General features: G+C 36.9%; 1 protein-coding gene across 4 annotated transcripts in view; it reads left to right on the top strand.

The window, feature by feature from the left end:
- The window catches only part of ypel1 (yippee-like 1), a 37,830-nt gene extending 22,515 nt beyond the window's left edge, over window positions 1-15,315 (top strand). For all 4 annotated transcript variants that reach the window (XM_007547358.2, XM_016669132.1, XM_016669133.1 and 1 more), the window contains exons 3-5: window positions 8,222-8,265; window positions 10,442-10,550; window positions 13,675-15,315. In XM_007547358.2, the coding sequence (XP_007547420.1) occupies window positions 8,222-8,265; window positions 10,442-10,550; window positions 13,675-13,764 (243 nt within the window). In that variant the 3' untranslated portion in view covers window positions 13,765-15,315. The remainder of the gene's footprint in view (window positions 1-8,221; window positions 8,266-10,441; window positions 10,551-13,674) is intronic.
- The last annotated feature ends 10,582 nt before the right edge of the window (window positions 15,316-25,897 follow it).

Genomic DNA, 25,897 nt, shown 5'->3' on the forward strand with positions numbered 1-25,897 from the left:
CTGTTACATGTCCTTTATTAATAAAAAATAAGACCGTAGTTACAGCACCTCCCCCCCTTCCTCCACGTACGTCCATGAACACCAGAAAAGGCGGCAATCACCATAGCAACCCATGGTTTTTCTTTCCATATGCACCAGGAAATTCAAACTAACAAAAGAAAAATGGATGTCAGATTTTTGAGTAGTATCTCAAATGGCACTGCTTAAATTTTTATGTAGATTTATAACAAACATAAAGTAAATTTCCGCCAACAAAATTTTGACGTCAATCTCAAAAATGTTCTGGGAAAAAAAGAAGTGGAAAGCTGAAAAATTTCTACTACTTAAAAATTTTCTTAGCATCAAAAGCCAAACATTTGACTTTTGTAATTTGAGTTTCAGAAATAAAAAAAATTCCATATTTTAAAAAAAATGTAGAAAATTTTTAGTTTTCAAAACTCAGAAATTTTCCACATTTTTTTCTGGAAAATTTCTGATATTAATCTCAAAATTTTGTTGGTGTAAATTGACTCCTTTTCTATGCTGTGTACTGTGCCCCCAATTCACCGTCGTGCTGGTGTGTCTGATGTCGGTTCGAGTCCCTGATTTCACCTCTGACCTCGATGTGAAAGGATAAGCGAGCTCATCCGGATCACTTGTAAGAAATCAGTGAAGTGAAGAGTGAACTATTGACTGTGTTGTCTTGTTTACCGGGCTAAAGTGACTGTTGACGAATGACCTCATTAGTCTAAACTATCCACTTTAGTAATAATTGGATTTCACGAAGAGCTCTTCCTCGGACAGTCTGTCTTTCTCCTGTCGGTCTCAAACTGTCGGTGTGTTGCAGAAAACAACTACAGAACACCAAGAAAAAGGGTACAATGAAACTAAAAAGATCAACTACTATCAAAATAACCTCCTCCCACTTAAATATGTGCTTTAAATTCAGCCTTAATACATTTAACAACTTCCATTCATCCATTTTCTGTACATCCTTGTCCCTCAGTGGGGTCGGGAGGTGCTGGTTCCTCTCCAGCTCTCTGGGTGGGAGGCGGGGTCACCCTGGACAGGTCACCAGGCTGTCGCAGGGAAACACAGAGACACACAGCCACACACCTAGGGAGAATTTAGAGAGGCCAATAACCTAACAGTCATGTTTTGGACTGTGGGAGGAAGCCGGAGTACCCGGAGAAATCCCATGCATGCACAGGGAGAACATGCAAACTCCATGCAGAAAGACTGGGAATGGGAATTGAACCCAGAACCTTCTTGCTGCAAGGCAACAGCTCTACCAACTGCGCCACTGTGCAGCCCCATTTAACAACTTCAAACCAAAAATTAATTTGCATGGCTGAATCTTCCTGCTGTGAGTATCTGTGCAACTTGTTGCGCAAAGCAATAACTAACACACATTAATAAACATTTGGCTGCATTTGTGACAGAAATATGAGGAAAGGTTTTGTTAAACCGAGTTGAATAAAGCAGACGTCATTGATATATGGCCTAGAAGTGCTGGGACATGTTTTCAGCTGTGTTTAATTTTCATTAATTATACAAAAACCATTGGAGGACTTTGTTATACATTAAACATAAGTTTGATTACTTAAGGCGTTTTTGCTCACATTGCCTTGAATTTTCCCAGCTTGATTTGGGAAAATGAAACGGTAGATGCCCACATAACTTTTCTAACGATCTTAATTAAAAGCAATAAGAAAGGAGAAAACATTTTTATTATCACAGCAGCTTATCCTGAAAGCAGGGGGACGAAAACTCACATTAAGCCTGATTTACACAGCAAAATTTAAAAATTCTTGGCTGATTTTCAAAACCCGAGATATCAAACGACACAACTTTACAAACTCATAGATAACTGACACGCGACGTCACGCCCGCCTCCACTTCCCTGCTGGAGGGCAAGAAACTTCTAGTAAATGACTGGCATTGGTTTTAGCTCTTAAGTTGTCAATATAACGCTCTGAATCTTAAATATACCTAAGATATTTAAAAGAAAACGGGACACAGTTCTACTTATTGTCAACACTATGACAACTGGATAACGATGTCAGGAAAAAGTTTGAGTTTAAAAAAGCATAATACCACAATTGTTCATCCATGCAGCTTTATTCCCAGCAAATCTTTCTTTTAAATGGTAAAAAATATATAAAATGTGTCTAGCTCACTACAACTTTACTACAATATCTTCACTTATTTGCTGTTGTGTAGAACAAGGAGGCACTAATTTTAGAAAAGCTGCATTCATAATGTACATGCAGCCATATTTCACTGCTATTTTTAGGTGAGTTACAGTAAACAAACATGGCCGACTGGGAAGATTGACTGGTGGTAGTTTGTGGACCATCAACATTGACAGCGACTGTCATCTCTGTCAAAACGTACTGGCAAACCTGGAGGTGCATTTGCTGCCCTAAGCAGCATCTTCAGTGCTTTGCATCAACCCTTCTAAGCTGATTATGTTACTTAAGAGAAGATGACACCGCTGTCTGGCGTTTTCCACTGCAGGCTGCCAAGTGACCGTCCCCTCGTTTGACTTGAAGCCACCGTTCCTGCAGGAATACGTTTTTATACACTTTTAAAATGTTTTAGACATTCCTGCTGACGGTACAAGAAACAAGTGGAGTATCTTTGAATTTACTGACTGATTTCTCTACAGTTTGAGTGCATGATTTGTAAAAACTGGTTTCCTCTCAATGTATGTACTGGAACTTCGAGGGTTGCCAACTCTCAATCAAAGATGCAGATGGAGCGGCCCGAAGGAGAGGATTAACCTGAGCGCCTGGTCAGGCACCGTCACACAACCCCTCCTGCACTCGGCTGTTTAACTAAATATGGAAAACATGTTGTTGTTTTAGTTTAATTTAATTGTAAAGGTCTTTCACAAACCACTTAAATGTTGTTTCTTCAGTTAAACCTTTAGAGGAGATGAAAGGTTACAAAATGATTGTTTTGCTTTTTTAAAAATATATCAAGCCTAAATTTAATATTTTATTTACTTTATTTATTTATTTTAAATAATCAAGTTTATTGGCATGACACATTTCATCAACAAGGTAGTTCAAATTACACTACATCTTAAAAACACAAAAATAAAAAGTTATAAGGCCAAAAACTGAGAAACCAGGAACAAACGTTAAATTTTGATGAATGACATCATCAAAATCATGTCAAATATTTTGGTCAATTTTCCATTTAACATATTTCAGACTCTAACCAGGTGGGGGTTTAGTCTTGTTTTGAAACCACTCAGTGTTTCAGCTGTTTTGTAGTTTTCTGGAAGTTTGTTCAAATTTGTGGCACATAGAAGCTGAATGCTGCTTCTCCATGTTTGGTTCTTATTAGTCTTTAAATATTTCAACATCAGAAAAGCACTAAGAATTTTTACTGCCAAATAAATTGGCAGCTTTCTTTGTGTTCAAAATATGAATAATAAAAGGGTATGAAATTTTGCACTACTTCACTTTATGTACATGTTATGAGAATGAATAAGTCTTGCAGTAACTGGCCAGTAGACTGCAGTCTAATTAATATTCTCCAGCTAAAATCTGCTTTTTCTACATCCAGTTTCATGATAGAAAGAGCAGAACAGCAAAAAGTCAAGCTATTCTGCAGAACAAGCACTTACAAATTTTATATAGTCTAAATAAAAATGTTAATATTTTTACTGCTATAGTCACAGCAAACCAAAACTCAGTTTATCACAGGATAAATTAAAATGGGCTCAATCATTCCCATTTGTATAATTTTTCATTTTTCTCTTTTCTTTCTACCAAAATGTGGACGATGAAAGTTTTCAGTCTGGAGTTTTGGTCTGAACTATTCCTTTTTTGAAGAGACTTCATAGTTCATTTTAGTATTTCTGTTGTTGGTCTACCAAAAATACTTGGTAATATTTTGTGTTTTTGCAATAATCAAGATCTTTATTTTAGCAATAGTTAGAATATCGGCAACTTCCTAAAATAATGGCCTGAGTCGTTTTTTTTGTGAAAAATAATTTTTAGCAATAAAAAAAATTTCCTTTTTATTGCCAAACGATGATTTAAGAAGAAAAAATACTTTTGGAAAAAAATCCAACGGATCATTATTTTAGGAAGGTGGAAAGTTTGTAGGTACTGTTATTTCTGCTTCTTTAATCATGCTGTGAGAATCTCATGGGGTTCTGGTGTCGGCTTGCTGCTACAGATGTCAGATTCATATTGAGGTAGATGCAGCCTTTTATTTTGGTATGTTTAGACCTCTGTTTAATTATGTCTTCTAGCGATCGGGTTACCCAGGATGCATCTGTCATCTCAGTTATTGGCACCCCCACTGTGCCAACAGCTTCCACAGGACAATATGTAGTAAACTCCGGTCCATTTACATGAAGGATAACGAGACAAAACGTAATCAGTTTCTTTGTTTTTTCCATTTTAAGCTTTGTGAAAACAGAAAATCAGATCTGTCGCAGCAGATCCGAGCCTCGTCGTGAAACCGGAGAAGCGGTTTGTCAGCAGAGCGTGAAGGCCCGCAGTGCGAACGTGGTTCTGGATCGGGGCGATGCGGCCTGAATACTGACGAGCTGGCTGCCTGTCTTTATTTGGCACCTTGGCTTCGTCCCACTTCGTCTAACTGATGGAAGCCCATTTGTGGGATGATCACACTCTTCATTTCTCCCCAATAATGGATGCAGCTCCATTCGAGGCTCCCGCCTCTCCGGGAAGTTTTCCAAGACATTGACCGTGACCCAAAACATCAATATAGCTCTGCTGCATTTCTCTCTAATGGTAATGTCTTAATTAAACGAAACTTGGAGTCTTTTAGCCTGGTTTTCCTTAGGTTATTAGCGATATAGGAAGCATTTAACCACTAAATATTTGAAAGTAAATTAATTATAATGTAATTTCATTGCTATCTTGGTCTCTAATTACTCTCAAAATGAAGCAATACACCAGTTAACAAACTGGAGGGGAAAGAAATCAAATCAAAGGAAAATTTCAGATTAAACACTTTGATGAAGCCATTCATTGTTTTATTCTGGAGGATTTGATCATAGAGGTGGGGAGAGTATCCAAAACTTGTACTCAAGAAAGAGTAGTGGTACTTCAACATATTTTTACTCGGGTAAAAATAAAAGTAGCCATTCAAAAAATTACCCAAGTAAGAGTAAAAAAGTATTTGGTAAAAAGTCTGCTCAAGTACTGAGTAACTGATCAAATTATCAATCATTTAATAGTTAAAAATATATATGATTATTAAATGTAAACATGTTTTTGTTGTTTTAGTTCTTAATAATGAAATTCTAATGTCTAAATAAAAGAATTTAATATTTTCAGTGGACATGGCCACCCATATATCCTTTATAACGGCTGTAGGTATTAACAGCCTGACTGTCGGGTCCTGGTGGCGTACGGGACAAACGGCAGCGCCGTCTCCATAGTAACGGACCCGTGAGCCGGCGGCTCATTGAGCATCTGGTTGAACGTCGAACTGAACTCAAACCGTAAGTTTTTCATATCTTTCTTCTTTCTTTTTTTTTTAGTCCAGATAAAATATTCATTTTAATTTTTCTACATTTCTACATTCTACAATGTTTTTACTGATGTTTGGTTGCTGTTGTGTCTATAGCTTTTAAAATGTCCTTTTTAACTGTTAGTATATTAGCATTAAAGGTGACTTAATGAGCCAAAGGCTAACAGTGAGATTGATTCCTGATATTGTTCAGGTTGAAGTAGCATTTTTGACAAAGGGGACTGATACTGATGTATAGGTTTATTTATTCACTTCTGCTTATTTCCTGTATTGAAGCAGGTTGAAGTGAGGACAGAGGGGAATCCTGCTGCCATCATGCAACCTTAGAACGGTGGACATGGAGGTGGAGAACAGATTCTTCAATATACTGTTGTGTTTGAAATTAGAATGTTGTAATAAAAGAATTGTGTTGAAATACATTGTGTTTTTATTGATATTACAATTGTTAAATTGTCTGGGGCAAAAATGGCATTTTTCATTGCACCATGTTGGCAAAATGAATGACCAGTTTTGCTATGTGGGTTGTTTGTACCGACAGTAAAGGTTTGTTTCAAAGTTATTATCTTCAAGCAGTTTTTCCATCAGTTTGGAGTAAAAACGTTTATTACTCAGTGTGATTGTGTTAATGTGTAGCTTCATAGATCCTGTAAATGGAGACGCTTTACTTTATGTAATGTGAAATTACAGACATGTAAATCTTTAAAAGCCATCTCTTAAACTGAATTAAATCAAAGCCTGGGGTTTAACTTACAGAAGAAGATGAACCCTCGCTTACTGCAGCCGACATCTGTTCAGACAGATGGTAAAAATCAACCTCAGCAGGTTCCTTAATAGCTTTGGCTCAGGTTTTCTTTCAAAAGAGCTGCTTTTAATTTGTGTAATTACACTGTCTGAAGAAGGCTAAAATGAGATGCAACATTTTACCTCTAAATACCAAAGTGTGATTGTGTTTTGGAGCAGATTTTCTCAGGACCGTGTGTTCCTGCAGTCTAATGGTCAGGCATTTATTGTATCGTTTATCATTTATTGTGATAAAAATTTAAATTTAAGATGATACATTCCAGTTAATGATTAAAACTCGATTGTGAGTGAGTGAGTGAGTTAAAATGTAATAGTAAAAATTGTAATAGTTGTAATGGAGTTATATTGTTTATAAGTTTTAAAGCTTGTGCCTGGTTTGTTGTTGTCATAGCAACTCCATAGCAACTGATCACCAAGATGGCCGTCGTTACAAAGTTTATGGAAGTGTGACATGAGAACTTTGTATTTTTCTATGTTGCGTTGACCAAATTTTTACCTTTCTTTGACTTGCAGTCAGAGGTCGAACTAAATCATTTTAAGGGCCACATGCGCTCCGGCTCCAGCAGAGGGGGGGAGAAATGCCAGCAAATTAAAAATAGAAAGTGGGAAACGGATAAGGGCAGCTAGACGGAGCGGTCTCTTTTTGCCAGTGGTTGGGTTGATGTGTGAACCCTTCAGATGCGACACCCAGCTCTTGTCACATGGACTAACCCCCAACCCGCTCTGGCCTAAACGCTGCTGAAGTCTTGTTGTCGACTCGGCAGGGACTGACCCAGTTCCCCCATGCTGCGGAAAGGTCGCGCCTTGGTGCTCTGAGCTGCATGCGTCTGGGCAGATTACACTTAAAAACACAAACACTGAACTGTAGGATGTGACAGGTAGGACATTAACACCTGTAGCGCAGAGAAAAAAGGAGAAAATAAATGATTTCCCTGTGAATCCAGAATAAATGCTCCAAAAAATATTTCTTCTGTTTTTGCTTTTTTTCTCCCAAAGATGATGTTTCAGGTATGGAAATTATTGAGTTTGTTTTAATTTGTCCTGCGATTAATTGATTTATTGCGACATGCCTAGTTGTGACTCCGCTCACTTATGTTCTGGTTTTGTTTTTAGTTTTTGTTGTTTGTTTTCTTATCTAAGTGGTTATTTTGTAAATCAATGCCTCTGTTTGTTAGTCTTGTATGCACTAATTGGTGAATTTATATAAAAAAGAAATAGATATTTTCATTAGTTTTTTGGGGCAGTGAGACAAAGAAAAGTGTTGTCACCCAGTTAGCAATAAGTGTGGGAGGGGCGTCCTTGCATTAAACTATTTGCCGTACAGTCAAAGCAAACTCCCACTAAACCTTAGGAACAGTTTGCTAATGATAAATCCTTTGCAGCTTCCTCGCTCTGGATCTTTAGATGTTACATTTGCTAAAGGGAAATGTGACATTTTTTATCATTAGATTTTTTTAAAGGAATTTGCATAACCAAATGGGTTCTCGCCAAGCAACCTTATTTGAAACACACTTCCAGCTGTTTCCTCACAGCTCACGAATGCTCTGCTTGTACCGTCCTCTTACAGAAGTACCTCTTTTAATACAATTAGACGGATTTTAAAGATTGCATGTGTTTTTCTGCTCTGATGCAACAGCTTGTGCAACAAGTTCCCAATAAACAAAGACAGGGTGTTATAAAAACTGACAAGCTTGCTCTCTGATGTGTTCCTGCTCGTCCTCCAGCATTTCTGAGCTTTGTTTTATTTCTTATCTGCTGCCAGCTTTCAGTGTGGAAACCTTGACAAGGTGGGGGAACAAGTATGCGCAGCAGTCACAGGGAGGAAAACGAACCCCGGGGCATCATCTGCTGGCATTCCTGCGCTCTGCTGATGTGGCTCCTTAATGGCAACTAACTTTCCTCTCTCTTTCTGTTTCAGTCATTTCAAGGCAGTCAAGGAAGAGCCTACCTGTTTAATTCAGTGTAAGTATCTGTCTTCTTTATTCTTTAAAAACTGTGGCTTCAGTGGCTTCAGATTTTAGCAGACTTCTCTTTTGTCTTGGTAAAAGACCACTAGTCATTTCTCCCACTAGCCTAGACTCACATGTTTGTTTTGGTTGTATTTACCCAGAATGCCTTGCGCTGTAGTCCACGTCCAGCTTTTGGAGCGGTCTCCAGTTGGCTTGGCATTCACATATATGAACCAACATTTACTTCAGCTGAACTGTCAGCTTGGTTTTTAGGCGGACCAGAGTGAGTTTGCGTTTTTGTCCAGATCTGGTCGCATTCTCACTTCTCCAAATGAACCGAACTTTCTAGGTAAATGAACTGTAACTGACTTAAATTAAACTAAACGGCTGATGTGAAAGCACCCCAACTAAGCCACTCTGCAACAAAGAAACCAACATAAGGCGCAAACAGAGATTTACATTTTTGAAGACTTGTCCTGTGGCTTGAACTTTATTTGGAGGACAGATGATGTCATTTAAGTTTAAAATCCACATTATTTCCAGAAATCTTGTAGGGTTTCTTTATCTTTATTGGAGCTGGTAGAAGGCTTTTGAAGACTGAATAGGATTGCTGTTGTAGTTGTGTACACAGCAGATTTATCTGCGTTCTCTGCTGGGTGATTTTCTGTCCACTCTGCAGAAACGGCATCCATCTTTTTAAACCCAATAATAAAACCTGTAGTGGTTTATGACTTGGTTTACTTCTGTTTGGGTCTTCAGTCTTAATGAAACACACAGACGTCGATCCCCAAAGGCCAAAGACATTTTTAGGTGTCACCATGCAACAGCTTTGTTCCTGCGGACTCTGAGTTACATTGTTCTCACCTGGTGCAATGAACTGAATGAAAGCAGCTCTCCACAGGCCTGGCAGGATGAATAGCTCAATTCAAACACTCGCACTTTTAAAAGTCATCATGTGAACAGCGTGAGAAATGTTGAGGTGGTTTTGAAGTTCACACCAAATTTATCATTTACTCTTAATTCTATAAAATATTGTCTGTCTTTTGTTGCTTCGTCTCAGTGAAGTAGTGTTTCAAAGCCTTGTTGGTAGATCCAGGTAGAAGGAGAGTTGAAAAGTTTCTTTAACGTGGTGATTACAGAAGTATTTAACTGCCAGAACTTGGAAAGAAATTCAGGAGCGTTATCTCATTTAAACAAGACATTTCTCAGTTGGTTGCGTTCAACTGGCAGAGCAGTCTCGTCTAAACGACAAAGTTTTCTCATTTAAACTTTACACCACTTTTTGAAATCCTAACTATAAGTAAACTGAGCTAAATGAAAAATACTACTTTAAACAGATTTTGAAATGATTTTAAAATGTGGTAGATCTGCCTTTAGTTAAAGGGGCGAATTACCCAAAATATACTTCTATTTGGGTTCCTACTGTTTCTAAAAATATCCCAACCACTTAAAGAAAACAACCCAGCTGGTTTTTTGCAGTAAGTTTTTTTTTTTTGGTTTCTGGAAATTCAAAAAAACGCTGCCTGTTACCTAGCAACCCTAGCGAAGCCCAGTCTTGTTACCTAGCAACCCTAGCGAAGCCCAGCCTTATTACCTAGCAACCTCAGTTTATCAGCTGTTTTCTTTTTTAAAGAAAAGTAGAAATCTATTTCTCTCAAAACGCATATAAAGAGTTTGAAAGTGCTTGGAAAAAAAACAATTTCTTGGACTTTGAGATTTAGTTTTTATTCCAATTAACTGTTAAAAACCTTTCATAAGACGTTATGGCGTTATGGCAAATTTTTACATATAGATATTGTAGGTGTTTTAACATATTTCTTTGCAGATATAATTACATAAGTTGCATGAGGAACAGCTTCACTTTATTTTATTATTATTTTTTAACCCTTTTTACACTGCAGAGAAAATATTAAGATTTCAGCTCATCGAGCTTATCGAATCTTCTGGTTCAGCTGTTTGGTTGAAAACGATGTTTGTGCTAAATGTTGGGTTGAATTGGTAACGGAACATTTTATATAAATAATAAAATACCCAGCCTTCGTAAAGGACCTGTAATGTTGGGTTTTAATTACATATAACGTCAGAGGAATAGACAGTAATTAATATTCTTTTAGAAATATTAATTTTCCAAAATATTTTTTTCCTGCTAAAGTAGATGTCTTAATTGAATTTTCTCTTCCTGTTTCCAGGGTGAATGTGGGCTGCGGGCCAGCGGAGGAGCGGGTTCTCCTCACAGGTTTACATGCTGTGGCTGATATCTACTGTGAAAACTGTAAAACCACCCTGGGCTGGAAATACGTAAGTCCCAAACTTTCCTTTGAGCCTTATCGCTCCGTATTGCTGAGCAACAACGTGGCTTTTCTGGATGTCAGGATGGAAAAAATCGTGACGTTACAGGTCAAAGGAGCAAAGTAGCTTCCATTAAGGCAGCGCTCTTTAACGCCACGCTGACACTTTTGTCCAGGCTTGTGCGATTGAACACTTTTGTGGTTTCCCAGCACACAACATAATTACAGCGGCACAAAAGGTTGGCTTGCAGACAGCCAGACTGGTTCCTCTGAGACTCTGCGGTGATTAAATGTCACACCGTTTTGAAGAGCTCTGTTCCGGTAATTGTCTGAAAAGACGAGAGAGGAGTGTAAAATAAGTGAGCAAAGTACAAGACGGGGACTCCTTCAGTGACGGAAACGATCGCGGCAGGAGAGAGCTGGTTTACAAGGAGAAGCAGAACAAGGACGCTGACGCACGAGACTCTTCGTGGCGCAGGCCAGAAATCACACAGTCCTTAATGAGATGTGATGTTAATCCGAGAGATGATTTTTGTCGTAAACTATTTTCTGTTTTCTTGTCACCTAAAAGCTCCCTATCTGTTCCCAAACAGAAATGAGGCCGTGTAAAAACGCGTCGCTGTGGGCAATAAATCGCATGATAAATTAAAACAAACTCAATAATTTCTATTTGCATGATTTATTGTTTTTTTCTTTCTACCAAAAACTGGATGACAAAACTCTTCATTCAGGTGATTTGGTCTCCACCAGCTCTTTTTTGAAGGACAATTTTGTTTAGAGACGTCATAATTTATTTTGGTTTTGTTTATTTTTGGATGTTTAAATCGTTTTCCAAGTCCAATGTTAAACTTTGGTTATAATTTAAAGTTTATTGATCTTTGAGAATGTGTGCTTGCATTATTATGCCATAATATTACTTGAAAATGGTCTCAAAACATTATTGTTGTTTTTCGCAATAACCTCTGCAACAATTTACAGTCCAGCAACATTTGCTACTGACAGGCCTCGTCATGTAAAAACGTCTCTTCATGTTTGTGCTTTGAAATAAGACAAAGTGGGTTTCATAGCTTTTAGCTGTTAAAAATGTCACTGGTTTCAAAATTTGCACCATAACTTTGCTACAGTTTTTTTTTTAATGAGATGTGTATCACAGGGAAAGGTAAGAAAAACCTTCAATGTGTTGGCAGTTTTAAAAAAATGTACACAAAATGTTTAAAAGAAATTGGCGCGTTTTTTGCAACGACCATACGCGAGTTTCAATGCTACCAGCAAATTACCAGTTTACTGGTGCAAAAAAATAACACAGCTAACTAGCCAACAATGCTAATGGTTATTTTTAAATTGCCGAAAACAGCAGAAGTTGTTTATTAAATATCCAAATCAACAATATTGTACACACCCTCATGTTCTCCAACATTCCCAAATGTTTGGTTAGAAAAACCACTAAAATGCCTTTCCTATGCATTAATATGCCATGCTAATGTACATTTATGCATTACATGCTGTTATTTAAAGCATCCATTCACAACAAAAGTTATACACAATAGAACCAGTTAAAATCCAGATACATGTAATCCGGTTCAATCCAGTTTAATCCAGTTACAACTGAGACCACTAGTCAGATTCAGAGTGAAATCCAATTACAACCACTGTTTCAGCGACGCACCGATAGCTTAAATAGCGACTAGTAATCACTAGATTTTCAGCTTGACTAGCTTTACTGGTGACTGGCTTACCCGACTCAAATATATATATTTTTTTATTGATGTACTGTACAAATGCAATTTCTTTCACTTCATATACAGTTATGTCGATTTTTTTTGACATTGCCATGATTATCTCAATTTTCTACGAGAGGAATTTTAATAACATTTTAGTTGCATTAGCTATGGTTAATAGTTGAATAGCTGAAAGGAAACAGTCCAATTGGTGCACCTGATAGACTCTGTTAGACGTGAGACCAGATTTGAAACGTTACATTTTCAGCTGCTGTGGTTCGCTTTCACACTGCACTGAGTCAAACTACTCGCATTGAAAAACCTGTTCCCCTCCTCACCTGTGGTGGCGCTGCACCAAGAACCACTGAGAGAAACGGCACAAAAATCTCTGAAGAAGACGGAGCTCAATGTCCTTCTTCATAAAATGTGACCATACATGGAGTTCTGTCAGATTTTACCGGTTGTTGATAAAAGACTTCAAGCCATTTTTCCCACTAGTCTTTGTTTTAGTTGTATTTACCCAGAATGCCCTGCACTGTAGTTTGCTTCCTGCTTTTGGAGCAGTGTCCAGTCCACTTGGCGTTCACATATACATTCAAAGTGCAGAGTTCACTTCAGCCAAGCTGAGACGGAGGTTTTTGGGCGCCTTTTGGTGGACCAGAGTTTGATTGGCATTCACACCTCCCCAAAGGACGAGACTTTAGGGAAACAAACTAGAGTTTGATTAAAGAGGACTAAACATGACTGGTGTAGATGCACCCTAAAATATCTTATGAAATTGAACTTTATTGACACGTTGCAACATGATGACACGCGCAAAATCCCGCTAGAAGACAAGGTCAGGAAAAAGTTTCAATTAAAAGAACAGATGTGGGGAAGTAGGTAAGTTATGCTAGCTTGACTTTGACAACCTTAAAGCGTAGATGTGCTGTGGAATTCAGTTCGGTCCAGTTGAAAAAAGGGGGCGACCCTCACACCATCTCTGACAGACCATCAGTAGAGCAGGTGTTTAAATTAGCTAATCAACCACAGCAGTGATCAGAAAATCACTTAATAATTGCAAAATAAACATCAAGCCTGAACATATGATACCATAAGGGGCTGAATGATCTGTTCATTGTGTGGGAAATGTTTTGAGTGTTTTTTTTTTTGGTATTTTTGGTTTGGTGCTGATGCATCAGTGGAGCTGTTGTCAGTCAGTTGCTATGGCGATGGGTCTGTGTGTAGCCGACACATTGGTTTTGAGTCGTTCTTCAGTGTTTTTTCTGCGTGGCATGTAGAAGAATCACCTTTTTGCCCTCCGGCGCTGAAATTTCCAGATGTGAACAATAAAATGCAACATGTCTGTTGTTGGTTTAAATCCACCAGTCCAGTAACCAGCATATTTTTCTTTCTCTTTTTGCTTATTTTTTGCAGGAACATGCGTTTGAGAGCAGTCAAAAATACAAAGAGGGAAAGTTCATCATCGAGCTGGCTCACATGATCAAGGACAACGGATGGGAGTGACACCGAGGCCACGTCCCATCTCCTTAAATCTGTTTTCCTGACCTTGGAATGCTCTTTACTGAACTGAGTGGAGCGTCAACCATCTTCCCGCTCCCATTCCTCCCTGTTCCCCCCCCATTACTCACACCTCCTTCCCTTTAAAAGACCTCCACTCGCCGGCCTCCGTCACGTGCACACACCCACCTGTTCATCGTGAAACCGGACAGAACGAATGCATTCGGAAGTGGAGTTAAAAACCCACGGACCCTACGCCACCTTAAAGATTGTGTGCTCTCCGTCGCCGCTCAACGTTTGGGTTCCCCCGCCGCCGCCCAACCCCGCACCTCGCCTCGGCTCCACCGAAACACGCTTACAAGTGATTGTGGTGATGTGGCGACCGCTGTGTGAACGGAGAGACTTCACTGAAAAAAGACATCTTGTTGTTTTTCTTTATTCCACTCATCTTCAATGACTTTATTATTATTATTATTATTTTATTGTTATTTGCCATAGTTTTAACTTTGGGGTTTGGTGAAGCTTTGGTTTGATGGCAGATGGATGTTACTGGTTAGCATTTTATTTCCATGACTTTTGTTTGGTTTATTTGTTTTTTGAGTGTGCTTTTTTTTTTTCTTTCTTTTTCTTAGCTATTGTCCAAATGAGCAATCAGGGATGGGTTGAGAAGAAACGGGCAAAGGGAGTTTATTATAGTTAAAAATATGTAGCAGCTTTTATTTTTCCTTTTCTTTTTTAAACTGGGATTCCAGTAATGTTGGATTTTATACCTGGCGTTTCCTTATGTTTTATCTTTCGTGTTAATTCTCCCTTTCTGGTACTTTCCAGCACCCAAAAAGCATCAAAAGCAACACAGACTATTTTGTTTGACATGAAAAGGTATAAAATTATATATAAATACACATATATAAATTTATAGATATATAAATATTTGTAGTGTAAGGCTAAATGCGATTGTGGCTGGTCCCATTTTGCAGCAGCACCATGAATGAAAGAGACATGAAAAAGGAGCAGAAATCATTTTTAGAGTGGGGAAGCTGACGTCGGTGTCCACACTGTATTATCCCATTGTCTAGTAATGAAACAATGAAAGTCACTGCTACATATTAATATAAATACACATACTATGATTACATATCCATCAATACTATGATATTGTACGTAGTATGTAGAAATTGATTGGAACATGGTTTCGATATATATATATATATTTGCTGTCATGCACATATGTGTATATGCATATGACTGTGTGTGTATATGCATAGTGCGCGCGCGTGGTCACGCATTACACAGTGACGTACTTGAACGATGCTACATCCTTTGCACGTTGCTGAGGCGCGTGCTTCATCTCAGTTTGGAGGCAAAATCTTTTTCTTTTTTTTTTACACTAAATTTTATTGGATTTTTATTTCACATTTAATCTCAAATTTTGTCTTTTTCTCTGTTTTTGGTCCAATCTTTGATGACAATATGATTTTAGGCCTAGTCCATGCACAGCCGAATACATTTTTATGCGTTTTGGCTTTCAATCCACACAAAAATGATTAATTTAAAAAAACTTGGATCAGATGACTTGTGCTTGCATGAGTACATGAAAACGTTGAAATTAATCTAAAACTTTTCAAACTGAAAATTTCTGAAAGTTTAAAAATTTTAACTTTTCAAGTATTTTTTTACTTGAAAATTTCTGAGTCCCAAAATGTTTGTTTGCTTTAGCAAATTTTTGACTTTTCAAATGCAGAAATGTCCAAGTTTTTCTAGAAAATGTCTGAGTTTTTTGGTAGGAATTTACTTTTTTTTACTTTTAATTTACTTTTTCTTTTAAATATTGAAAAAATCAGACGAAAGTTTTTGTTTGTATGTAATCTGGAAAACGGAAATGAGATTAATCTCACTTTTCCAACTTATAAAATTTTCAACTTTCACTTTTTTTCTAGAAAATTTCTGAGTTTTTTGGCAGAAATGTACTCTTCCTCTCCAAGAGCCCCATACGCCATCATAGTCAAACAGAATATGATGATAAATATGTTTTTATGCATTTTGGCCTTTAATCAACATGAAAACACCATTTAAGATCACTGGAAACGGTTCTTTACCAGTGTGTAGATTTGATAAAACTCTGTATTTGTGTTCATGTTTAAACGTGAAAACAGACTCGGGGTCCTGCCACCAGTGATGCGCCAGTATTCCCACAGACTTGCTTTGACCCCACTCCCAGTCCACTGTCTGAAAATAGCCGCCATGTTTAATTCCCAACAGGAAGTCATTGTTGCTCTGAAGCAGTCTTTATCAGCTTTGCTCTACACTGCCCCCTGTTGGTTTGGCATATTTAAAAACTCTCAGCAGCTGATTTGATGTTGAATGTTTTCCAAAACGGATCCTGTGAGTCTGTAATTTTTATTTTTAAATGGTTTGGTGAAGATATTTGTTTTTCTTAAAGGCTCAGCTACATGTGTACAATCCTTTAGTTAAAAAATTCCACTTTTTTTCGTTCTTGCCCTAACATGTCTGATGTTTTGGATTTCTTTGCCTCCAAACCGAATGAATTTCGTGCCTCTTCAAAACATGAACGGCCTCCCCATTTATTTTTTTTTCTGTTGTGCAACGCATAACTTGGAAACCTTTCATGTGAACCGATGTGTCTTCCCTTGTCCTGGTTCAACACGGCCCTAAACGATCCTCAGACAACTCTGCCCTTTTTCTTTTGTCTACATATATTTTCTACGATAATATTTAGAGGTGCACAAATGAATGGATATTGAGTATATTATTTCTCAGAGTAAACGTAGATGGTTTTGTTGTTTTTCTTTCCTTTGTGCCCATCGAGAACTGGCTGTATGTTGTTGGTTTGAAGGATGGCAGTTTAAAAAAATCAGCAGTGATTGATTACTTTGCCGGCAAGGTCAGTCAGATCACTCTGACCTTTTATTCAAAAAAAAAACAACAAAAAAAACTAAACAAAAAAAAAAAAACGTTGACAATGCAAACCCTTAATAGATAGCAATGATACCTACTTGAAAATTTAAATACAGAAACCGCTGAGATATTGGCCCGTGATAGTTTTTGTACATAAAGTAACATATTTAAGGTTTTATACGTATTTCTACTGGGTTAGTTCTTTTACTTCCCCGACTTGAAGCACTTTTGTTCACTGTACCTCTGTCTGAGTGTGTGTGTGTGCGCGCGCGTGTGTGTGTGCGTACTTTGCATGTGTTTCAGCCCACGTGCATGGCTGCACATGAAAGTGAATGTTTACTTTCTCTTTGGGTTTTTTCCTCCTCTCTTTCTGTTTGTTCCTTTTTTATTATTGTTTTTTGTTTCGCAGCTCTCTGGTTTCACTGCTGCTCCCGCTGATCTGAGGTCAAGAGCCAGTTTAGTTTTTTGGAAGTGATTTATCCCCTTTTTTTTTCTCAGTTAGCTTGTTTGTTTTAGCTTGTGTGGTGAGAGCCGGTGTTTAGGTCTCTGCTGAGCCGTGTAGACGTCGAGGGCGAGCTGGAATCTCCCACCGTGTCGCAGGGAAAGCCTTTATCGAGACCCTTTCGCCACCACACTGAGCGCTTTCAGGCGGCGGACATGTTGGAGGTCCTTCGCAGCGACGCTGGCTGTTTATCTGATTGTATTTCACATTCATGTTTACTTTTTTTTTTTTCAAAAATGACCTGTTAACTTCTGTGTTCTATTTAATGTGATGTGGTTTGGGTCGATGGTTGACTGTAATCTCGCCGTTTTCTGTTTTTAGAGACGCTTTACGTTACAGTTCGCCAGTTGTCTTGACTTGTTCTTGAGCAGCTCTGCACAATTTAGTCTCTGGGATCAAGAAATGAACTCCAAAGGTGTCAACATAAAATTTACATAAACACAGTTAAAGCATTAAGTTAATCCTTTTATGGTGCATCCAAGCAGTTTTCCCTGAATTTAGGTTTAGTATTCTTTGTCCTGGAAACGGTATTTAACAGAATATTCTTTCCTTTTTGGTCTGTTTGCTGGCAGGTGAGTTGACGGAAAATGTTCACATCTTTTTGTTTTTACAAAAAGACCAATTCAACATTTACACTTGTTTCAGAAAGGTAAATTTACATAAATTCACTGCACCTGGTGAAATATTTTTGATCTTAGCTTACTTCTTAAAATGAGTCTGTAAAATCAAAGTATTTGTAGTAAAATGCAAAAGGAAATTGTTTCCAAAGCCACTTTGGAGCACAGCATCCATATTTTCTAAATGATTCACAAAATAATTCAAGGCCAGTTTAAGTAACATTATTTTTTTGAATAATGATTTTATTTGTTTTTAACTTTTTATGTCTGTTTCACATAATTTCAGTAACCAAAACGGATTTTAGTTTTTAACGTAATGCTAAGGTATCGACATTTATCCCCCCCCCATTTATAAACGTCTCTGAAAAATCACTACTGTCGGTTATTAAAACGGTGTGATTTATGTTGATGCTCTTATTTTGAAAAGAGAAGTTACGGAGACTCCACTAATGTCGGACTGGCTAACAAACCATATCTAAGTGCTTACTTAAGTTTTTGATACTCTTGGTTACAACAGCAAGCTTGTAAATCAAAATCTGATGCTAGAAAAGTACGTCAGCAATAACAAGAAAGTCGACTGATGGACATTAATTTCGTCCAATCAGCTGTGGTAGTTGAGAAATGGCTTCCTTTAGAAACAACAACTTCATCTTCAGGCGAAAAAGTTGTTTTTATACCCATTTACCCCTGGACACCGCTGGCTCCGCCCCTTTTTGGAGACTGTTACAAGATTAACTTTCGCCATTTAGCAGCAGTGTACAAAGTGTGGCCCTTTTGTGACTTTGCTTTGCCCCTAACCACAAGTCAAGAAAAGTTAAATATGACCTTTTCCAGGAGAAAGCTGATCTCTGATTAAATTTACCAATTATCGGGATCTGTGGAGCGTCACATTGCCAAAAATGTTGACATTTTGAATAATTTTTGTGAGTACTTGAATGCACCATTAAAGGCTAACCTTCTGGCTTCCTTTGAATGTAGCAGCCCAGTTTGAGACTGATATCCCAAAATTTAGTCTGATCTGACAACTGTTTGCTAAATTTGGAAGCTAATCTTCCTCTCACTGTTCATGCCAGGTCAAATTGTAACTGAACACACGTACGAGTCCGCCAGTTTGTCCGAAGGATCCTCCAGCATTGGTCGATCTAAACGAAGAGCTTCGTAGAGCCGAGCCAACAAAAAGCGGCGGCCAGCGTCATCGTTGTGTACCAAATAAGAACCGGGTTCTGTTGAGCGAAAGTCAATCCAGGAGATTCAACTTCCATACCAAATTTAAAGGCTGGGAAAGCGTTTTGTTTTCTCCATCCTGCAGAATGTTTAGATTCTCTGAGCTGAACAGCATCAAACGCCGAAAGTCGAAGGTTTCTGCTGCTGAAAACTGTTTACTGTTTTACTGTGACGCTGGCCACCTGCTTTTTGAGCTCCTAAAGCCTGAAAGGATGTCGATCAAAGGCGGGAAAAAGTCTGCACAGGATCTTTTCTTAGGACTGTTAAAACTCCAGTTTAAGGTCTACAGCATGTTGTATTTATAATGGCTTTATGTCGTGCCTGTTTTATTTTTTTCCTCTAAATTTAAAGACAAATATATGCTTTTATTTGACTACATTGCTTTGCATTCTGTCTTAGTGAAGCCATTTCACATGTCTGTTTTCACTCTAATGTAAACTATCAGATATCACAATAAATTTTCAATGGCATTAAACTGTGGACTTGCAGTTGGTTTTCGTCTTTTTCTTAAGCAATAAATTAAATCTGTGAAAAACATTTAAGATCCTATCCATCAATTGATTATTTTCTGCTGATTAAGGAGTTCCCAGGCAGACAGATCCATTAAATAAATTAGAATATTATTGAAAAGCTAATTGTTTTCAGTAACTCAATTTACTAAGTGAAACACATTATATAGATTAATAACACACAAATTGTTTCAAAGCAAACACCTTTAATACAGAAATGTGGGCTTAATGAAAAGTATTTTTAATATCTACCCTGAGGTTATTTTCAGAAAGTAATTTTAATATCAGATATGCTTCACTCTAAAAAATGTTCATTTCATATTCATATATACTGAATATGACTATGTAGGGTTTTGAAAAGCATTTCATGAATTTTTGTCCCACTGTTCAGGATCCTCAAGACTTTTTGTTTTGGCTAGTTGTTAGTTGATGCTAAGGGTAATTAGCCTTCTTTTTTTTAACAAAAATGTATGAAAGAAAAATAGTTTAATTAGTAGCAAACTTTTTTAGACATTTAATTTACTACTTTCCTTATTTTTCTTTTAATTAACCTACAAATGTGTTAAACTTCTGGTGAAGTCAAGTTGCTTTTAGCTAATAAAACTACACTTTAGCAGTTAGCTAGCTAGCGCGGCTAACTGCTATAGGGCTTCTGTAATGTTCTTTTAAAAAAACATTATCTGTGGTGAAACTGTAAATTTGGTTTAAAATTCCTAGCAATTATTTTAACATGCTACAGAAAAAGTGTTTTTAGAATAAAACCCAGCTGCCATTGGTTGCAGTAAAAACTGTTTATTCATGCTAAATTCCACTAATTTATTAATAAATTATAATATAATATTATAATATTATATTAATAAATTAATTAATACACTAATTCATGCTAATTTCCACTTTAAGAGTGGGGCAATAATATTTTCATGATCGGTTTGTGTAGCTTTCCCCACCCCTCCAAAAAAAACCTTGAAAAACCATGAAAACCATAAAAAATTAATTTTTGTCCATTACTATTTAAATATAAGTGCTAATTCTACTGCAAAGAACTGGGGAGGTGAAGACTTTCTCCTTTCTCACATTCTTTTTTTCTAAGAATCATTTGCGTCTCATCAGTTTGTTTATTTATTTTTTAAACATACCCATTAAATCACACTGACATTTATTCGATCTGTTGTGTATATTTAACTTGCTGGTTAATCATTCTGAATTTACAAGCGTTGAAAATTAAACAGCCTGAAGCTCAAAGTGGAAAAAACGTTCCTCTTAGATAAACTGATTGCTTCATCGTGTTATTTTCTCCTTCCTCGTTTGTCTAACCTCATCTGACCATCATGATGTAAGCACCTCCACAGTCAAAGGCTACAGGTCGACCAAAATTGTGTACGTGATCAGCAAAACATAAACAAATGCTTTGGGAAGTCCCTAAAAGGAAATTCAAAGGGTCACATATTTTATTTAGCTAGACAGATAGAGAACTAGTTAATTAATTTGTTCCTTATCTGCTAGCCAATCACCACTTTAAACTCAATTTTTCCTTTAAAAATCTTCCAGCAGTGCAGAAAAAATTCTATAATCCACTAAAAAAAAATCTAGCTAGCTAAATAAGCATATTTATTTAGCTAGCTAAATGCTAAATAAGCATATTTATTTAGCTAGCTAAATGCTAAATAAGCATATTTATTTAGCTAGCTAAATGCTAAATAAGCATATTTATTTAGCTAACCAGCTAACTAGCCAGCTATTTATAGATAAATAAATATATTAGTTTAAATAGCTGTATTTATTTAATACATTTATTTAGCTAGCTAGCTAAATAAAATATGTGACCCTTTGAATTGCTAGCTAGCTAAGTATTGAACAGCTATCTGGTTCTCTATGTATAGATAGATTTGATAGACTAGATGAAAGTTTGGACAGATGATCGATCAATTCATTATCTGGGGTCCATGTTTGATATAAATCCAAAGTAGAAGGGATTTGCTGAATACTTCATCTGTGAGTGTCGCAGCTGGTTTGACATAAACATTTGATAAAATTACATCCTGTACATTACAGCCTGGAGTTGCTATGGCAGTGCATATATTCTCTCCACTGCCTTCTCTTATCCGTCTTTCTTGTGACGCTGATGCCCACACAGCACCATGTTTCAACGTCCTTGAGGTGGCTGGCTTCACTTCAAGAACGAAAACAGTCTGCCAGCTTCCAGTTATCTCACGCTCCCTCCCTGTGTTTCTGTTTTTGTTGGGTTTTTTAAACTTCAACATTTTCACATGGACATGACAAACTCTCACGCTTCCACTCTATCACTGACAGACATCTGATGACCTGAAGGTAGACCATATTTAGACAGAAACTCATCAATGCTAAAAGGAGCAAATCATTACTCACTCCAGTAAATAATTATAAATATCTTGTTTTTATGAGTAATATGTTACAGGTACGCCTCTCATCTGTTACGCTAAAATAAGTCAAGATTATCTGTATAGCAGGAAGGAAGTTAAAAACGCTTTACACCATGAAAAAAACACAGTAGCTAATTGTGAAGCAAGCAATAAAAATATAATTTTATCAAATTCCATTATCAAGCAAATGTATGTCAAATATATTTAGAAAGTCAGAAATTACCAAGTTTTTTCTAGAAAATTCGGATTAATCTCAGAATTCTTCCTAGGAAATTCTTGACTTTTCAAACTCAGAAATTTTAAAGTTTCTTCTAGAAAATTTCTGAGAATAATCTAAAAACTTCATTTTTTTCTAGCATAGGTTCAACTTTTCAAGCTCAGAAATGTCTTTGTTGTTTCTCAAACATTTCTGAGTTGTTTTGTGAAAATTCACTCCTTTACTTCAATCAACGATGGCGCTGACGCACCTTTTAGTTTGTCAGCTCATTCAGAAGCTGCTGCAGATGGGAAAAGTACATTTCCTCCAAAAAACTCAGAAATTTTTAGATTAATGTCGGAAATTTTCTAGAAAAAATATGGACATTAAACTGTCCTGAGTTTGAAAAGTTGAAAATTTGCTAGAAAAAAATCTAAAATTTTGAGATCAAAACCAGAAATTTTCTGGAAACAAATTATAAATTTGTGAGTTTGAAAAGTCGAAAATATTAATCTGTTCAAACTCAGAAATTTGCAAGCTTTTTATAGAAAATTTATGAAATTAATCTAAAAATTAAGTTTTTTTCTAACAAATTTTTAACTTTTCAAATTTAGAAATTACCTTGTTTTTTTCTTGAAATCTTTTAGTTGAAAAAAAAATTAATAATAATAATAATAATATGCAAACCCATAATTTACCAAAAAAACAATAGCCTGACGCCAAAGCTTATGCTTGCCTACCCTCGGTGGAAACGTATTATTTTTTTTTCTCTTTAATTGCACAAATATGAAGCTGAAAGCAAAATATACTTAGTCAGGCAAAGATCTTATGAAAACACATTAAATTTAAATACCTCTGTTTGGAATAAATCGAGCAAAATTCAAGATTTCAAAGATTTGTATGATGATATATTGGGATTTTTGTGCCACATAAAGTTTTATTTACATCTTTTTATTTTAAAGACATATTTGATGGCCAAAACTGATGAGTGCAGATATGTGAGTGCAGAGTGGATGCTTTTACTTTTACCACATGCATATTTCAGTGTGGATAAGATCTAACCTTCACTTGGTGTGCAGAGCGAGGCGAGGTTAGCTGATGTTGTTGTGATGGCTGCAGAGGACGGACAGGAAGCAGTTATTTTAACCCTCCTGATGACCTACTTCTGTGGCGATGCTGAAGTACGAGCGTCTCTCGCCTTGTATGCTGGTTGTGACTTGGCTCAGGTGTCCGGAGCGGCCGTACCGCCTGATTTCTTTAGCTCACACTCTATTAACACAGACAGCTTGACGGCGCGAGGCAGGAAGCAGGCAGATAGGGGTAAGTGTTGGTGTGTGAGGGAAGCATGAAGAGTGTGTGGTAAACTGAGAAACTGACGATGGCCTCCATGCAAACTGGCCTCAATTCATACAATATTCACACCAACCCTTCGCACATCTCTGGTAAACATAAAATATATTCACCTTCAACTGAAAAAGCATGATCTAACAGGAGAGAACCCAAACATTTTACTCACGTAAGAGAAAAAAAGTATTTGATAAAAAGTCAGCTCAAGTACTGATATAATTATCAATAATTTAATATTTAAAAATTACATCATCTGATGAAATTGTAATTTTGGTCATTTTAAGGACCAAAATTACAATAATGTATATAATTAATAAAAACAAATAATAAAAGAAAATGTCTCCAAATTAGTTTCTTTCACTAAAGAACTCATGAAACCTTGACAAAAACTGCAGGTATGTGTCTGTCTGGTGACTTTTTGATTGTTCTTCATTCAGTGGGTAGAAAATAAGACTGAAGTAAAAGTAAAAAGTTCAGCACAGTTAAAATAGTCAAAGAATGTTTTTCCCAAAAAAGTCACTCAAATAAATGTAATAGAGTAAATGTAATTGAACCCAACTCTGAAACTAACACTGAGAAGTTTAATAAAGAAACATGTGTCAAGAAAAAGTAAACTGAGAAGGTTACATGTCCGTCTTAGCTAGCAGGTAAAAGATACATTAGCTAAGCTAATTTTGCTAGTTCGGCAGTAAGTGCTACAGTAAGTATCACTGATATTTATCTCAGTATTACACAGAGGTATAATACTGTGTGAAACACCTCAAAAAATAGATTCAGTAATAGTTGTAATGTACTTATACTGTTTATAAGTTAGAAAGGAACGAGGCCAGAGCTAGGATGTGGCTTTTTTTTTACTGTTGTCATAGCAACTCCATAACAACTGCCAACCAAGATGGCTGTTATGCTTCACTACTGTTCCTCCTTGGTTTGTTTCTGTTTTAAATTTCTTTGTATGCAAATTTGTTTGCTCTTTTATTGCACTACGTTAAATGAACTCAGACTTGGTGCACATTCAGGGCGTTTCGCGCCTTTTCTGCGTTAGCATCACCTCCGACTTGTTGCTCTCTCTTTACTTCATAATCTCCTCCGCCTTCCCCGCCGCCCCCTTTGGGCTGAAGTGGCTGCCCGGGGTCGCAGGGCTCTCAGCAGGCTCCCATAACAGGAGGCTTTAATGCCGCTGCTATTTCCATCCCTGTGATGTCATCTGGAGGAGGGGCTGGCCCTCCAGCCCAGAGTGGTGAGTCACAACCGGAGAGATGCTCAGAGAGGGAGCGCATCCAAACATCCACCGCGCTGAGCCACCAGAGGGATGGAGAAAAGGAAAACAGAGCCTCAAGTGACCAAAAATAACCATTTAACTGGCCTTGTGTTTGTTTTGTGACATCCACATCTTTCATTTCTAACGCCTGAAAATTAAAGTGTTTGTAAGCAGCCAGTGTTGTTTTCTTTGTCATCAGTATTGATTCATGACTCACCTATTAGTCATTTGCAACATGTATTACTCAGTTTTTCATAAAATATTCTAATATATCTTGATACAGTAATAATACTATCTCATAATTGTGTAGCGTTTAAAAGGTTTAAATACACAGAATTAGATACGACTAAGAATTAAGACTGACTATATTAAACTCTAGCAAATGTTTTATTATAGGTTTTACTATATTTTTTTACTTAAATTTTTTTGTTATATTTGTGTCATTCATTTTGGTTATTAATAAAACATTTGTTTCATGTTATGGGGAGATTAAGTTTATTATTAATATTGCTAATAGTATTGATTTGTAATTATATCTAAAAAAAATTTAAAATGGTTTTTTTTTTATTATTAGTAGTAGTAGTATTTTTTTGTATTTGTAATTATATTATTGAATGGAAAAAAATCTAACCTGGATTTTAATTATAGTTATTTAGAATATTTTTTTATTCATGTTTCTGTAATTTATTTATATATTAATTTTACATGTAATTTTAAGACAATATATTTCCGACTATTTTAGTGGGTAAAGTTATTATTATTAGCCTTATTTATTTGTATCTGCCTCTCAGCGCCATTTGTTGTTATGATAACCGGCAGACAAACGGACGGAGAAACTGGACGAGATGTTGTTGTTTGTCCTCCCGTCTTCCCGAGTGACGTCACTCCCCCTCCACCCTCCCTTCCATTCAGACTCTGCCCACACAAAAGTCGTGGCAGCAATCGGCATACTCTGTCGTCATGGCAACCACCCTGCGCCAACACGCTCTGCCCATCCCGGAACTGGCGGCCTCTTATTGGTCGGCGCATCACAGTGGCAGAACCTCCGACCAATGGGAGATTAGCTGAGTGACGTAATTTAAACGGCGCATCAGAGATCTAATGTTGATGCATCAACTTAATGTGGGAGGACGTCAGCAGAAGGTACACTGCCTTCTGTACTGATATATAT

The sequence above is a fragment of the Poecilia formosa genome, unplaced genomic scaffold, assembly GCF_000485575.1.
Source record: "Poecilia formosa unplaced genomic scaffold, Poecilia_formosa-5.1.2 Scaffold20, whole genome shotgun sequence".
Classification (NCBI taxonomy): domain Eukaryota; kingdom Metazoa; phylum Chordata; class Actinopteri; order Cyprinodontiformes; family Poeciliidae; genus Poecilia; species Poecilia formosa.